Here is a 15,453-nt window from a genome sequence, read left to right on the forward strand (position 1 = left end):
CAATGTGTATTCTGTTATCGATGAGGGAGTAATTTTAATTCTAACCATGCCCCAGGGGAAGATGAGTCGAGAAGCAATCTCAAACTAATCAATCTAACTCAAAGTATTAGCTTTTGGGAACAAGTCAAAACAAGGCATGCCCCCTGTCCACTCGCTTCTTCAGTTCAAGTGTTTGCTACGCGCCGATTGAAATCGAATCCTATTGGTGTTCAGGTCGGTTCAATTCATAGAATACGCATCGGTCCGGGTGTCCTCGGCGTGAGGATTGAGTGTGACATATTAATATAATATATTCACTTCATTGCCCGATTCGGTTCAAGTTGTTTTTTTTTCAATATTTCTTTTATTTCCGTCTTTCAACACATAACTTGTTTGGTTTGATTTCAATTTTTTCATAAATTACTAAGAAAAACTCATGTCTGACATGCTTTCTCATAACAATTACACTAGAATTTATTCGCTTTTAAAATTGTTGTTTCTCATTTCTTAATTTCTCTGGCTGGTGCCCGATCTAGCACCGACGAGCTACGGGGTTGTATCTACGTAATAATGTCCAAAAATTGCCTCACATGGGTATCCTAAACTCGAGCTTTCATAAGTAGTTACTTTTTACCTCTCCTGTTAGGGTTTGCTTAGTATGTCTTGTTGCAATGAAAGTTCTAAACGGGTTTTGACTCATTACAGCAAGTTTATTTTTTTTGTCTACTCAACATTGACTATCCTGCTTTTGTTCATTGATCCTATGCAGTGTTCTGCTCGTTTTTTTCTTTATTGTATAACTTGTAATATTTCGATTCTGTTCGTCCACCCAATGGAACTTTATCTAAACTACTTGCATAAAATTAGACTGTCAATTTCCACTTGTGTTTTTTTTTCAATTTTTCTTCTTCTTCCCCTTTTGGTTTGTTCTGATAAGATCATTAAAATATGCTATCATTTTATAAACTCGTTTTACACTTATAAGAAAGTTCAGTTTTTGTTTTCGCGTTGGACTATTTTTTTATATAATAACATCCATTTATTTTTTTGTGTTTGTTGTTCTATTTTTTCACAATTTTATAAAAAAAATCACTTTCTAAGCCCACAATAAAGCTTCATATAAATTTACACTAATAATTTAGTCACAGACTTGTATGGAAGCTTTCCCTAATTTAATGGCAACTTAATTGTTGGAAAAGAAGTTGGATCGCGTTGGTAGTAAAATAAAATCGTTATTAGCTGATGCCTGCTGGAACTCATTATTGTATGCATCGATATCAACATCATAACGAAACCAATCGGTTGAAATATTGAAGATAGATTTGTTGAGGAATTTGAGCACGAATACACACATCGCCATACATTCATGATGAGTCACTGCAATATATCACATCGTCTCATTCCTATATAGGACACATTTATTTTCTTCTTGCAATTTCCACTAAATGAGTAAAACAAAAAAAAATCTTCAATGTATGGGACGTTCAAAATTTGAGTATTTCGAAATATGGTCCCTAGTAGTTTGATCTATTGTAGTGTCACGAGATCACTGAGATATTCAAATGATGACATTCGGCCAATCACAATCATAAGTGCATTCAAGTGATTTGCTTCGCAAACATCAAAGAAGTCATTTTTGAAGTTAATTGTTTTAAGGGCGAGTCATGCAATAAAATGAACCAGATTACAAAATTTCGATGCTCGTCGTCTAAAGACGATGTTGTTTGATAGAATTTCAAATGAAGCATTTGAGCATTTGGAATTAAAAAAAGTACTGACAACTAAACAAAATAAAATAAAAACTTTTTGAAGAGTTTTAATTTTGATTAATGTTTAAATATTGTGAGACGTTTACAGCTTGGATCTGATATTCTCAATATCTGGTATCGTTCGGATTATTACTGAATTGTTTCCCCTCGAAAAACCGTTAATTTTAGATTTTAGATTTCATATTCAGATTAAAGATTGATACGGGTCCGGATTCGAGAATCATATTCCCATCTTAGACTACAGGTTTTATATTCCAGATTCTGAGCCATATTTCTCTACATTTAGAATGTAGATTCCCAACTTTATATTTTGGAAATCCATATCCAGGTTACAGATCACTGACTACGAATCAGTTTCAGATACCTGATTTGAACTTGGAAAACGGTACAATATTAACATTCACATCTCAGTATCCGATGAATATTACAATTCAATTTAATATTCAGATTCCTAATCCAACATTCAGATTTTGGACTAAAGACTTCCTTCCACATCACAACTTTCAATCTCAGATTCTACATTTATACTTCAGAATTCATATTTCAGATTGTATATTGGGATGCGGATTTCAGATACGTAATGCTGGCTCAAATTTCTGAGTACATCTTGATGGTTATATCTGCAACATTAAAGGATTGACAAATTAAAGAATGGTTGTATGTCCAAAATTGAAGTAATTCGACACTCACTTTACAGATTCAAATTTCAATGTTTGAATCCGAATTTCAGGAATATTCCACATCGATATTTTCAATTTTACGTTCAGGAGACCACAATTCGAGATCGATATGAATTACAGGTCGGAATCGATTATCCGGAATTCGATTTTCCGAAATTTTAGACTCGATTATCCGCAGTATTTTATTTTTGATTTTCAGAAATTTTGAATAATTTGTATAATAATTCCATATTGAATAGCCAATATGGGTATCAAATGAAAGTGCTCGACTAGTAGAACATAGCAGATCATGAAAAATCCAACTCCAAGATGGCAGCAGTATCCAAATATCTAATTACTTTTTAAAAAGTTTCATTCAGCTTACCCTGTTTGTATGTATGTTTGAGTGTTTGTAGGATTGTCCCACATTAATTGAAATTTGATCACTCATCACTCATCACTGATTGATCTGAAATTTGGAACATACATTTAATTCTACTGCCATTATTAAACTGCGTATTCCACGATCTTGAAAAATTCAATTTGGTCGCCGCTAAAAAATTGCTGGATGGCTTGACTTGGAGAATACACTACATTATGAACAACATAACTTCGAAAAGGTCACCGCCACAAAATGGTCGACTATGTATTTTTTTTATCCCCTCAATATTGGTATCAAATGAAATGATTTGACTAATACAATACAGTACATTATCAAAATATTCCGAAGAAAGTTAGGTAAGAAATAAAAATTTAAAAAAGATGAAGGGTTTTATTGTAGAGAAGTATACTAATGATACAGATGATGTACTAAAAACTAGAAAATAAAATAAGTAAAAAGTGAATAAGTAAAATAAGTAGAATTAAAGGTATGTTCCAAATTTCAGATCAATCAGTGATCAGGAAAGGGGTCAAATTTCAATTAATCTGGTACAAACAGGTCAAGCGGAATGAAACTGTTTCAAAAGTAATTAGGTACTTGAGGACTGCGGCCGTCTTGGATATTACATGATCTGCTATGTTCTACTAGTCGAGCACTTTCAGTTGATACCCATATTGAAGAGGTTTTGAAAAAAAATATATATGGCACAATTTTGTAGTGGCGGCCGTTTGGATTTGCATTTTTAATAAATAACTGTCTACTAGTCATCTACTACTAGGCCCTTTCATTTGACACCCATATTGAAGCGGTTCTGAGAAAATATGTAATCCGCCATTTTGTAGCGGCCTCCATCTTTGACTTACATTTTCTATAAATAACTGTGTTCTACTGGTCAAGCCCTTTCATTCAATACCCATATTGATGGGGTCACATGATTTTCAAGATAATGGAATACGCAGTTTTGAAACGACACCAAAGATAAAAATGTGTTCCAAATTTCAGATCATTCGGTCAACAGAAAGGGGGTTACATTTATATTAATGTGGTACAGCGCTAAAGGCAAAGTTACAAAGTTACAAAGTCAGACACATACAAACGGGTCAAGCTAGAAAAAACCGTTTAATAAATAAGTGCAAATTATAATTATATTACGTTTACCGAGAGAAAATTCGTTCTTTTATGATTCGATTATCCGGAGGATTCGATTATCCGGAGTGAAAAATTCAATACTCCGGATAATCGAGTCCGACCTGTATTCGGACCACATTTTTCACAAGTGAATAAAAAAATATCTGAATTCCGGACTCATATAGATATGATATAGATAGAGATGTAGTATCTAAATTTCATTTGCAATTTGTTTATTTTTATCTAGAATCTGAATTCAATTGGTTCTAGATTAAGATTACAAGATTTCAGATTTCATATTCTGTGCGGATTCTTCCCATGGAATTTATTTATTTTTCCTCTTTAGTTTTATTTTTGTTATTCGTATGCCCAGATTACATTTTCCACTTCATATTTCATATTCAGGTTCCAAGGATTCAGATTTTAGTTTACACGCAATCAAATTCAAAATACTCATTGAAACGTTCATTATCGATTTGGGGTCTTCAGAATCACAGTTCAGATATGAAATTCAAATTCTGGATCAGTAACTATGTAACTATCCAGAATTTGAAGTTTTTTTAGGGTCTAGCCAGAGTCAAATCCTGCATCAGATGTTACTTTGAGCATATCCAGAACGTTAAGAGCCACATTTTCACATAAGATGAACAAACCATTTCGGAACATTAGTGTATTTATTTTGGCTTCATATCAGTGGCGTCGAGTGAAGCTTTCGCACGGAAGAGCGGAAAACGGTCACAATATGAGCATAGGCAAGAATAAGCAATTCTATAGCATGAAAACGTCCGCTCTCACATTGCTAAACCCTATAAAACCGACATGAAAACACTTGAAAAGAAAGTTCTACTCCTTCGGAAATATTCCTTAAAAATTGTGCCGTCTAATTATCATTTTTTTCGATTCGATGACACATATTGATGGTCATATGAATAGAGTAGGGCGGGTCTAGTTGGTCATTTTTGAATAAATTTGGTTATAACTTTGTAGCACGAATTTTCGCGTTAGAATGTTATGTACCGCAATGAAGTTTACTTATTTTTCAATGAAAAATAACCAGAGAATCATTAATTTTGAATTTTTCTTCTATTTAACGTCTTCATATTTCAGAATTAATTGACCAACTAACCCTACACACGGGGTAAGTAAGTCAGTATATGGGGCATGTCTATAATATAGTAGTAAACTGACCAGACGTCCCGCGTTACGCGGGACAGTCCCGCATTTCAACGAAATGTCCCGCGTAAGATTCCGTCCCGCGAAACGTCCCGCATTTGGCAAAAGGAACGAAAATGTCCCGCGATATCAATACATTTCAATATCACAATTTCACCATGTTGATTTTCTTAAATGGATGAAGCTCAAAAAAAAAACCTTTAATTGGAAGCGGCAGCAACAAAATTGGAAAATTATTTTTATAAAAGTCCCCTATTGATCCACAGGGACCAACGTGAGTCAGACGAAAAGTTCATCTTTGGTCCCCTAACTCGGTCAGGGCTTAACGTTTTAAATAAGCCGGAAGAACTAGTGTATACTCGACAAAAAGAGGCAAAGTTGTTTGATAAAGTATCGCAAATGAAGCGCTGGGCGGTCTTACAGAAGTTGGCCGGAACCTGAAGCATGGCCGATGGAAAGATGTATATCAGCGTGTTATTTTACCTTTTCATGGCTTTGGTGGTCGTCTGTCTCTCTATTTTGGCCATTCGCCCAAAAGTTTTCTATCGGGTGCAGATGGGGAAGGTTGGTGGTCTTCGCGACAATATCTATCTTCACCCGATCCAGCCTCCAGTGATCTTTTGGCATAATGGGTTTATCCCAGGTCCGGCATAAAGACCACGTCACCCTCCCAACTCCGGCAGCACTTCGTACTATATATCTCCCCGTTCATCATATGACTCGAAAGAAGAGCGGCTTGGACATTCCCTTCACGTCTGTCAGAGAAGGCCTTCTTCGAGAACTTGATGTGAATGATATATTTGACGCCAACGCTTACTTGGGGAACGTAAAGTACCCGGTCCCCTGCCATTCGTTGAATTCTAGCATCAAGTACGTCTCGTCTTTCATTATGAGTACGAAAAGAAGTTTTTCACTTCTTTCGCCGGAAAGAAGTTTTTCACCAGCACCTCAAGCTACTCCTTCTGGGTGATTGTCTGCTGCTCAGATACGGCCAGTCTCGTCTGACGCTTCCGCATAAAAATGTCCATTTTGGCCAGATTCTTCTCCACCGTTTGGCCGCTTGCTTCGATCTCCCGGCTTAAGGAGCGGCAAAGAGATGATATTGTAAATACCAGATCGGCTATATCTGGCGGACACAAAGTGCCTCAGGATGCCGAACTCCTTCGCTGTGGGGTGGAGCTTACAGTATGAAAAAATCATCAAGTTGCTTGACAGTGCTGCGAATCAACATCCTTGAATCATTTTTGTTGTAGACTTAATAAACTTAATAAAATTATCTTCCATCACCATCCGAAATTAGTCCATTTTTTTGAATGCATACGTTAACATTAAAATCGATGAAAAATGAACCGAAATTTTCGAGCATTCCATTCGGCAATTTGAAGAAAATTGTAGAATTTGAATCGTGCTTGCCAGGCTCTGATTGAGCGAGTGATTTTCGGGCGTAAACAAAATGTAAACCACCGAAAAATTACAACTGAGTGCCGATACTCAGAAAGAAATAATACTGATCAGTTTAGACTCGCTAAACTATGGTTTATGTTCACATAACGTATATACATAACGTTTTGTTTTTTGTGTCCCGCGTTAGACCTCTGACCATCTGGTCACTTTATATAATAGGCATGTTCTTTTTGGTCAAATAATAAGCGTAAGAGTTTTCTTTAATTATTAATTAAATGATTAAATCAAAACAAAATCATTTAAAAAATATAATGTTGACAATTTTGAAAAACAAATTAATGAAAGCTTCAAGGTCTCATCTTTTTTCTATATGCAAACTACATAAGTCTGGCTCGGCTTAGAATAGTAGCTTCCGGCTTTTTAATCGATAGCGTGGAATTCCATTGTTGTAAATTAGTCAGGCAATCTTTTCCAGTCATTTTGTTTCTCTTCCATGTATCTGCCATCAGAATCCAGAGCATGCGCACAGCTAGAGATGTCTAAATTTTTCGTTTATTCGATTAACTGAGCGATTAATTCAATAAATCGATTAATTGAGCGAATATTCATTGCTTGTAATTAAAATGAACAGACATTTAAAAAATGTCATAATTTTAAAAGTTACATAAAATATAATTTTAAAATAAACATGGTTCAGAATAATGGTTTTTGAATGGAATGTTATTTCAAAATATCGATAAATTTTCCTTTTCATGATTTTTTGCGGACGATTGAAAAAAGAGCACATCATGAAAATAATGCACAATATTTCTACTGCACGAACATACAATTTCTTCTGTTCAAAATTACCAGTTCCTCGAATGTTGTTGAAATAGTTTTGCACAGTGTTTTTTTACACTGTGTTTTTTAAAAAAATGGTTCCCTTATTCATTAATCGTGATTACTGCGATAATTATTCGATGTATTCAAATTGTGATTTTTCATTATTCGATTCTAAATTACTCGATCAAAATTGCAGATGCTCGATAATTTGAATTAATCGAACGATTGACCGACGTCTCTACGCACAACCGGTTTCTTGCTTACATTTGTTTTGAAATTAGTTTCGTTCGCTCCAAAGTATATTGAAATAAGCTCCTGGTATGCTACATTACTTGATGCATTATTGTTATTTATTGATATTCAATGTTAGCATTTATTATATTTAATGAAATTTTTACAGCAAAAAAACAAATAGGACAACTATATTGTAAGTGGTTTGTGCGGTGATTGGTATCAGGTTGTTTCGTTTCAAATACACAGGGTTTCGCAGTAAAACTTATGCTTCCTATATTTGTTTATAGCTTGCGTAATGAAACGCGGCATACTTGAAAATTTTATATGCGTTGCTCTCAAACGAGCAATTTCTACAACGGTGCTATTTGTATGCCCAACTAACCCCGCCGTTTTATGACCAACTAGCCCCTCTATAAATGAAAAAAGAATTTTCATGAAAATTCAAAAGAGATAATGTTAAAATCGATTTCCATTAACATTTAAAACTAATACATACAATACACCTTTGTTTCACGTTAGAACCGATTTTTTCATGTTTATTGACCATTTTTGAAACTATTTTTATACTGCCCAAACAGTGAATGATTTTTGGTAAAAACGGTACCATGTTCGTATTTTTCAACCTACTTAATATTTTTTTCCCAATTTGCTTATTTTATTGCATCAGCAATTCGCTATTTTTCATCCATATATCGCTTTTTTTTTGGATGCTTAGATTTCTTAATATTGTCATTGACCAATTAACCCCTATTACTAACTAGCCCCGTCCTACCCTACATAAAAAAAAGTATGTATAGCCCCACTTGAACCAAACTTTAACGAAGACTTTAACCGTAATGGTATTCGTGCTCCGCAATCAAATTCGAATGAAACGGGTATGCAGATGTGTCGAGTCTCGAGGCTTATAAACAGTTCAAAAATCACAATTGAAAAAATAAATCATTGTTTTTTTTTCCTAAACTATGAATCCATAAAATTGTCCAAATTTTCGTCCATTCGGTAAAACAATCAAAATACCATCTGATATGGAAAATCGGTAGAAAAAGTTGGCAGATACGGTTGAAAATGATCGAAAGTTCATCATTAAAGCAGAAGAATATTTTTTCTTGTATGTTTCTAAAAATATTTTTGGGCCGATTTTGCAACATCGAGAAGTTCTTTGCTTCTCGAAATGATTCTACAAAACCACGCAAGCCATTAAACCTTCTCAGAGTCCCCGGAACTTCTTGCTAAAGAGTTATTTAAGAAATTTCGACGTATTCGCAAATAATATCCGAAATGAGAGAGAAACGAATTCAGTTTGGGAGGAGTCACTTCAATATGCCGTGAAGCCCATTTGACGGTGAAGAACAAAATGAGCACCGGGCGTCGTAGAAAAGGGAGCAACGAAAACGTCCGAATGACTGTTGATTCATGAGAAATTGCTGGATGAAGCAAAAGCTCATTTCCAATCCGCGATGACAGATTTACAGTGTCGACGCCTGGTGGTGACTTTGAATTAGGGGCCATAATTTGAGTACCACACGCCAGTTATCAAATGTTAAACTTTGTATGGAAATTTTCACATCATGTTGTTTAATTACTTGACATACGTATTTCTGAAGTTTATTTAACCACTAGCCAACCCTGCAAACTTCATCTTGCTCAAAATGGTTTTTTGTTATAATTACTATCAAACATTCACATTTTCTTACTAAGCGAACGTCCATGGGTTCAATCGCACAACTGATTTTTACCCTTTACAAATTCCTTCTGCTATAAATTTTCTTAGTACTTCTACCAGTAGGGTAACACGGGGTAAGTTGGACATATGGGCTGTTTTGGACCACCCCTTTATCTTAAAAAGTACGGCTTAACTTGGATTTTTATAATGTCATTTTCTTCATTATTGAACCGTATGTAACTAACGTAAAAAAACTAAAAAATAAATTCGACAGGTGGGAGGAAACGGTAGCATGAACACAACAAGCACTTTGATTGTCAAAAAATGTGAGTTTTCGATCGTGGTTAAGGTAGATACATGAACGATTGTTTTTGTAATGCATTCAATGATTGAAAACTAATAGCGTGCATCCATTAACTCGATTTGTTTACTTTTGTTACATAGGACCTTTTCAAAAGTTAAGCGAGATTTGACCCCGCCGTGGTAGGTTTAGTGTTAAACTAATTTTTCGTGTATTGTGCAGTAAAGTTCTGTTCGTCTACAGAAGAGGAACAATTTGATGCAGAGAAACTGTAAGTTTGATAACAATAAATGACATTAATTGCATTTTAATTTTTGCATGTTGTGTGGGGTGACATGGACACGTTTTTGTGGGGTGAATTGGTCCTACAAGTTTGAGGCTTTTCTTTGATCTAATTGATTCCAGATGTCACGGAATTACAAAACTATGGATTGGTCACACCTATGATATAACCGCAAGGATGACGTAGGACTGCCGTTTTGTTAGTAATCATTTGTTTTTATTAAATTAGTAATAATCCCTCGGATGATCCTCATTGGGTACGATATCGCCGCTGCGCAGTGCTATCTTTTGTGTATTGATTTAATTATTGATTAAAATAGTGAATGAATGAAACTATTTACGAATTCAATTGCAAACAAATCTCAATTTAAGTTAACATGCAATTCATGTAGTTATCGCAGCAAATAGTTATCAACATGTTGCCTAATCATCAAACGGTATGCGTAGAAGTTCAGTGAGCGTTGCATTTGTACCCGCTTTTGTAGACCGTGATAGCTAAACGAATTCTAGAGTGTAAAAATGTTTGGGGGTATAAAAGTATTGCCGACTTGAATGTATCCGCAATGCCGATTCTCCCAACTTGTTGGTTTCGGAATCTGTATTGGGAAAACACATTCCGGTTTGCAAAAATGCAAGCGAGTACAAAAGTTAGAGAAACATTCCGATTTCCAGAAACGCAAGCGAGTACAAAAGCACCCGCAGCTTGCATCTAATTTGCTATGCCGATTTCCACAGGCTCCATGGTTTTGAAGTCTGTGTTAGGGAAACATCCATCCATTCCAGCGATCGTACCTCAATCGTTGCGCAATCGTAACTGAGTGGATTTCCGAGTGACACTCGCTTATATACCGATTGGTGTGATTTCAATAGTCTGTTTTGAAAGCAATTTTAGGGCTATTGAAACAAGTTTCTGGATCAAAAAGTAACAAGCATATAACGCGTAGACATTTTATCTTTCGAATGAAGTGTTTATCATACTATTTCGTTCAGTTGTTTAGGAGCTATTAACGCTCAAAATCTCGTTCTCGGGCGTAACGCTTTCGTTTTCGAAACTTTGAACTTACACCCCAGTATAGAAATGAAAGACGTAGTCCAACGTCAAAAAGAGGATGGGCAGACAACGTTGGAAGAAGGAGAAGCTTGAAAGAGCAACTCAGGCCATCAAGAACGTATTATCTTTGACCAACAACGAATGTGTTTGAAAATGCTCGAACAACAGATTCCAGATCAGAAAAATTATCATGAAAAATTCTTAAATTCTGCATGAATCTGATTGTAACACTATCCCAAAATACTTTACATAAACATAAGTATGTTTTTTCGATGAAACGCACGCTGGACCAAATCACCCCACAGATGGTCCAATTCACCCCGCATCAAATTTTAATGCCCAAAAATCATCTCTTTTATTTTATGAACTACCAAATAAAGTTTCAAGCTTGATATATCGATTAAACATTATTGATTGAGAGAAAACAAGTGTGACATTTTTTATTTAGACCGTATTGGTTTGGAAATATTAAGCGATTTGCTTAGGTGGTCCAAATTCCCCCCTTTTCCCCTACTAGTCATTATGATATAATTTTTTTTTAGACCTAAGTTTTTTCTATCACTTGCAAATTACATGGTTCTCCCTTAAATGGAATACATGTTTGATACAGAAAATATAATAAAATGATGGCATCTGAATCGGACGATTCCTTTCTCGACCCCTTCGCCTTACCCCTTTGCTCGATTAGTTCTCGAGTTATGCAGAAATTTGTGTTTCATTTGTATGGCCGTTTGGAAAATCGATTCGTCAAGATCGTCATATGTGGGTTGACTGTCATATGGAAAAAGGGCTCCAGAAGACTCTGAAACTAACGGGTGAATCATAAGTAGCGAGACAAAATGAAAACACTTTTGGTAATTTATTTTTAAATTCAATTAAATAACGGGTCTTTCTTTGAGGATGCAGTGATCGATCCGTTGGACCGAATTTTCCACTACTAGACCACACATTTCGACCGGAATGTTGCGAATTTCACGTTGGATGTTGTCTCTGAGCACTTCTAAAGTTTCTGACTGGTTGGCATAGGCTAGTGACTTGATGTAGTCCCATAAAAAGCCTACGTTTGCTGTGTGGCAAGTGGGACCGTCTTGTTAAAACCACATATCATCGATGTTAAGATCTTCCAATTCTGGCCAAAAATAGTCTTTCAACATGTCGCGATAGCGTTCTCCATTGACGGCCATCGCTGAAGATGGTTTTGGGATGAAAATCATCATCAGAGCCCAATCGAAGAAATTTCGGCGCTTCATATGGTCAACTGACTTTGGTTCTTGAGTCAATTTGATCTTGTAAGGATGTAGTCCAAGATCTTTTCGCCAAAAACGCCACAATGAGGGTTGGGAGATGCCCAATTCATAAGAACACCGTTCAATTGACTGATTTGGCACATTTCGGATGGAGTCACTTGCGGCTGTAAAATTTTCGTTGCTTCGTGCGGCTTCTCGTTGGTTCGGGAACATCCGACAGTGAACATTTGGACTCAAATTAGGTCACTAGGCTTCCCAACCATTTTCGTACACCGACTGGGACATGGTATGGGGCCCATCCCAGGGTGGCCTTTGCGTAGTAGCATGAAGCTAGGTCCGACCAGAACACAATATCTTTGTCCTAATAGTGATTTTCGTGATAAACAACTTTTTTTTGGGAACAGTTTAGCTCCGATTTCGGATGCAGTCCAGGCATCCGAAAGACGCGCTCTTGGAGAGATCTCTAGTCTTTAAACTTTAAAGTTCATTCGTCTCTAGCCCTGAGAAGGGCTCTTGTGAGAAAACTACCTCAAACTCCTTCTCGACCTGCATTAAGCATGTAGCCCAAGATCTTTTCGCAAAATACACCACAATGAGGTTTGGGAGATCAGCAAACCGCATCTGCTTCCGAGATCACCAAACGAAACTCTGTTGTACCTATCATTCTCTTTTTATCAACTCACAACGACTTTGAATGATTTTCAGTTGATCAGCTAATAAATTATGTCAGCGAAGGGTCGTTTTTGAAAAAAAGGAAATCCAGTGAATCAATACCACCCACGCCAATGATTTCGACCGATATGTCGTTTGAAGTTACGGATACGACTTGCTTTTGCAATGATCAACCAACCGGTTAAAAGTTATACATTAAATTATTACTATTTTCGCCATTTTTTTTTATCGAAAGAAACAAAAAGAAATAATAAAATAACATGTCTTCTACTCAATTTTGTTTTTTTTTTGTTTGACTCTGAAAACTTAAGAACACTAGTTTTTAAACCATAGGCTGGTACATGTCATTCTCATCCAATTTCTTTTCAAAAAGAAAGTGATACATTGAATTTCGTTGATGTGATTCCATTAACAATACAATAATGAGTTCATCCAGAACAGCGAAAACTAACCTCACCTCGTGCAGGCTGCAATATAAGATGTTTAAGTCACTCAACTGCGTGCGAACGTAGATATAGATTGATACATTCTTAAAAATTCAACCAACCGAACTGATATACAACAAAAAACACAACCCATTCTCATGATAAACTCATAACGTTCCTCCATACTTGATTCCTAGCTCTACTGGTACTGATTCGCAGTAACATTTTTTTTTGTCTCACACATGATATGTGATCTTTCAAGTTTGTTGTTGTTATTGTTGTCATTTTTTTCTTTTTTTTTTCTTATTACTTTAACTATGCTGTCGAGAAACAGTCGCTTCCATTCTTTAGAGAACATTATCATTGATATATTGGGTTTCTTTTGAAATTATTTCAATAGTAGTAGTCGAAGTAATTAAAGCTATTTTCCACATTCCTCCTTCCCTTTCTCTCTTCCTTTTAATTCTATGAACAGAACCTTGGGATGGTTTTGCTTTCGACTAGGTGTTAATCGTTAAATTCAATCGCTACCCTAAATTTGGTTTTTTGTTTACGTGTTAGTTTACCTCTTAATATGTATATATCTCATTGTTTGTTCTCTCTCTATATTTTCATTTTCAAATGTTCATCTCAGTTGTAGAAAGAATAACACTGTACATCTATAATTTGTTTATTAACTCTAAATTAGTGTTTGTTTTTCTTTTATTGTATGACGATGATGAGCAGTGTGGTGCATATTAATGTAGAGTGCAGTGTCAATGTGTGTCGAGGGTGTGGTTGATGTGTTGTGTGCTGCTTGCCTCGGTGGAGCCTACACTACACTTCAGATTGGGCGACTCAATCAACTGGTCCGTTCTCGTGGCTCACTCGCTACTATCCATTGCGACCACTCTGCTCCTGCTCTACTCATTCATTGGCGACCACGACGACGACGACTGGAAAAAAACGTGACTTACTACTGACGGGCTGACGAATATTGCTGCTGGAGAGAAATCCCTGTGGGTATCAGACAGAATTAGGGGCGGCCCACAAGTTGCCTCCCCGCGAGATGACTGTGTGGCTGTGGCTGATAATGGCTGTGATGGGCTTCTGCTGGTTTTTTTTCCTCGGGACTTCGGGAACTATCAACTGATGCGCTCACTCAAATTGGTTCTCGCCGGTGGCTGGTGGAATCTATTATGACTTCTTTCTCTCCCGCAGCGGAATATCGTCTTCCGGACATCATTGATTCGCCGAGGTGTAATTCTGTGAGGGGGAAGATGAGATTAATGGTTTCATTAGTAACTTTGATTGCGTTTCTATTTGCCGGGTGATGAGGGGAGCTAAAAATATAATTCTAGAGCAGGGGTTGGTAAACAGAGATAGAGAGAGAGAGAAACAGAGTGAGAAAGAGAGGACAGAGAGACAGAAATGAAGGGGGGGGGGCAATTTACGATAAGAGAACATTCTTTCCAGAAGGGGTTGAAAGAAATTGGAGAATGTGCCTTTTCCGGCAACGGTTAACATCAATATTGTTTGATAGGTTCTTTTTCAGAGAGATGAGGATTGTATTTACATGTAGATGTTCTAAGTGAGAATATCTAATCGTTTTTGGAGTTAATATACATAGTAGAAAAGTGAAAAGAGCGATTGATACAGTATAAGAAGAAAATGAAATTGTAGAAAACAAAAAACAGAAAAAAAAGAGTGATTGTTGTAATTTTGAGTGACGAATGAGGTAGAGTGCTCTACTTAGACTTTACGGTAGGAACAAATATACATCTATGAACCTAAAACATCTAGATAACAGCCGTTTTCTAGGCTTTCGATGGTTGGAAAATAAAAGGTTTCGAATATCAAGTGGATAGAAGAGTTTTAAAGAGACAGCATGTTTGGTTGTCTTGTGTCTATGGTTTGGAATTATCGATAGAGAGAAAACGGAATGTTGGTTTCTAGTGCTAGAGAAGGTATGGTGAGGTTCCTAATTCTTTACTCTGTGTATCTGATTAGCGCCAATTCTAAGTGCACCGCCCACCGAAAGGAATAGTTCAACAACCAAGCGTGTATTGTGTGGTGGTTTTTGTCTGCCGGTGTTTGTACAGGATTCTAGGATTTTCATCTCGTGATTCTAGCTCTAGACTGTTTCTGTCGCTCGGTGCCTTCAAGCCAACTCTGCATAAGCTGTGTGTATATACATTGGTTTTTTTTTTGTGATGCAACCCCTCTAATTATGACAGAAGTATTCTACTAAATTGAAATTTGCTTGCAAAGAAGTTATATTTC

The 15,453-nt window shown here is 36.3% G+C and overlaps 1 protein-coding gene across 2 annotated transcripts in view; it reads right to left on the reverse strand.

Moving 5' to 3' along the window:
* Window positions 1-309: 309 nt before the first annotated feature.
* The window catches only part of LOC129770687 (potassium voltage-gated channel protein Shal), a 455,955-nt gene continuing 440,811 nt past the window's right edge, over window positions 310-15,453 (reverse strand). For both annotated transcript variants that reach the window (XM_055773663.1, XM_055773664.1), the window contains one exon: window positions 310-14,436. In XM_055773663.1, coding sequence (XP_055629638.1) covers window positions 14,413-14,436 — 24 coding nt within the window. In that variant the 3' untranslated portion in view covers window positions 310-14,412. The remainder of the gene's footprint in view (window positions 14,437-15,453) is intronic.

Source organism: Toxorhynchites rutilus, chromosome 2, assembly GCF_029784135.1.
Source record: "Toxorhynchites rutilus septentrionalis strain SRP chromosome 2, ASM2978413v1, whole genome shotgun sequence".
In the NCBI taxonomy this organism is placed as follows: domain Eukaryota; kingdom Metazoa; phylum Arthropoda; class Insecta; order Diptera; family Culicidae; genus Toxorhynchites; species Toxorhynchites rutilus.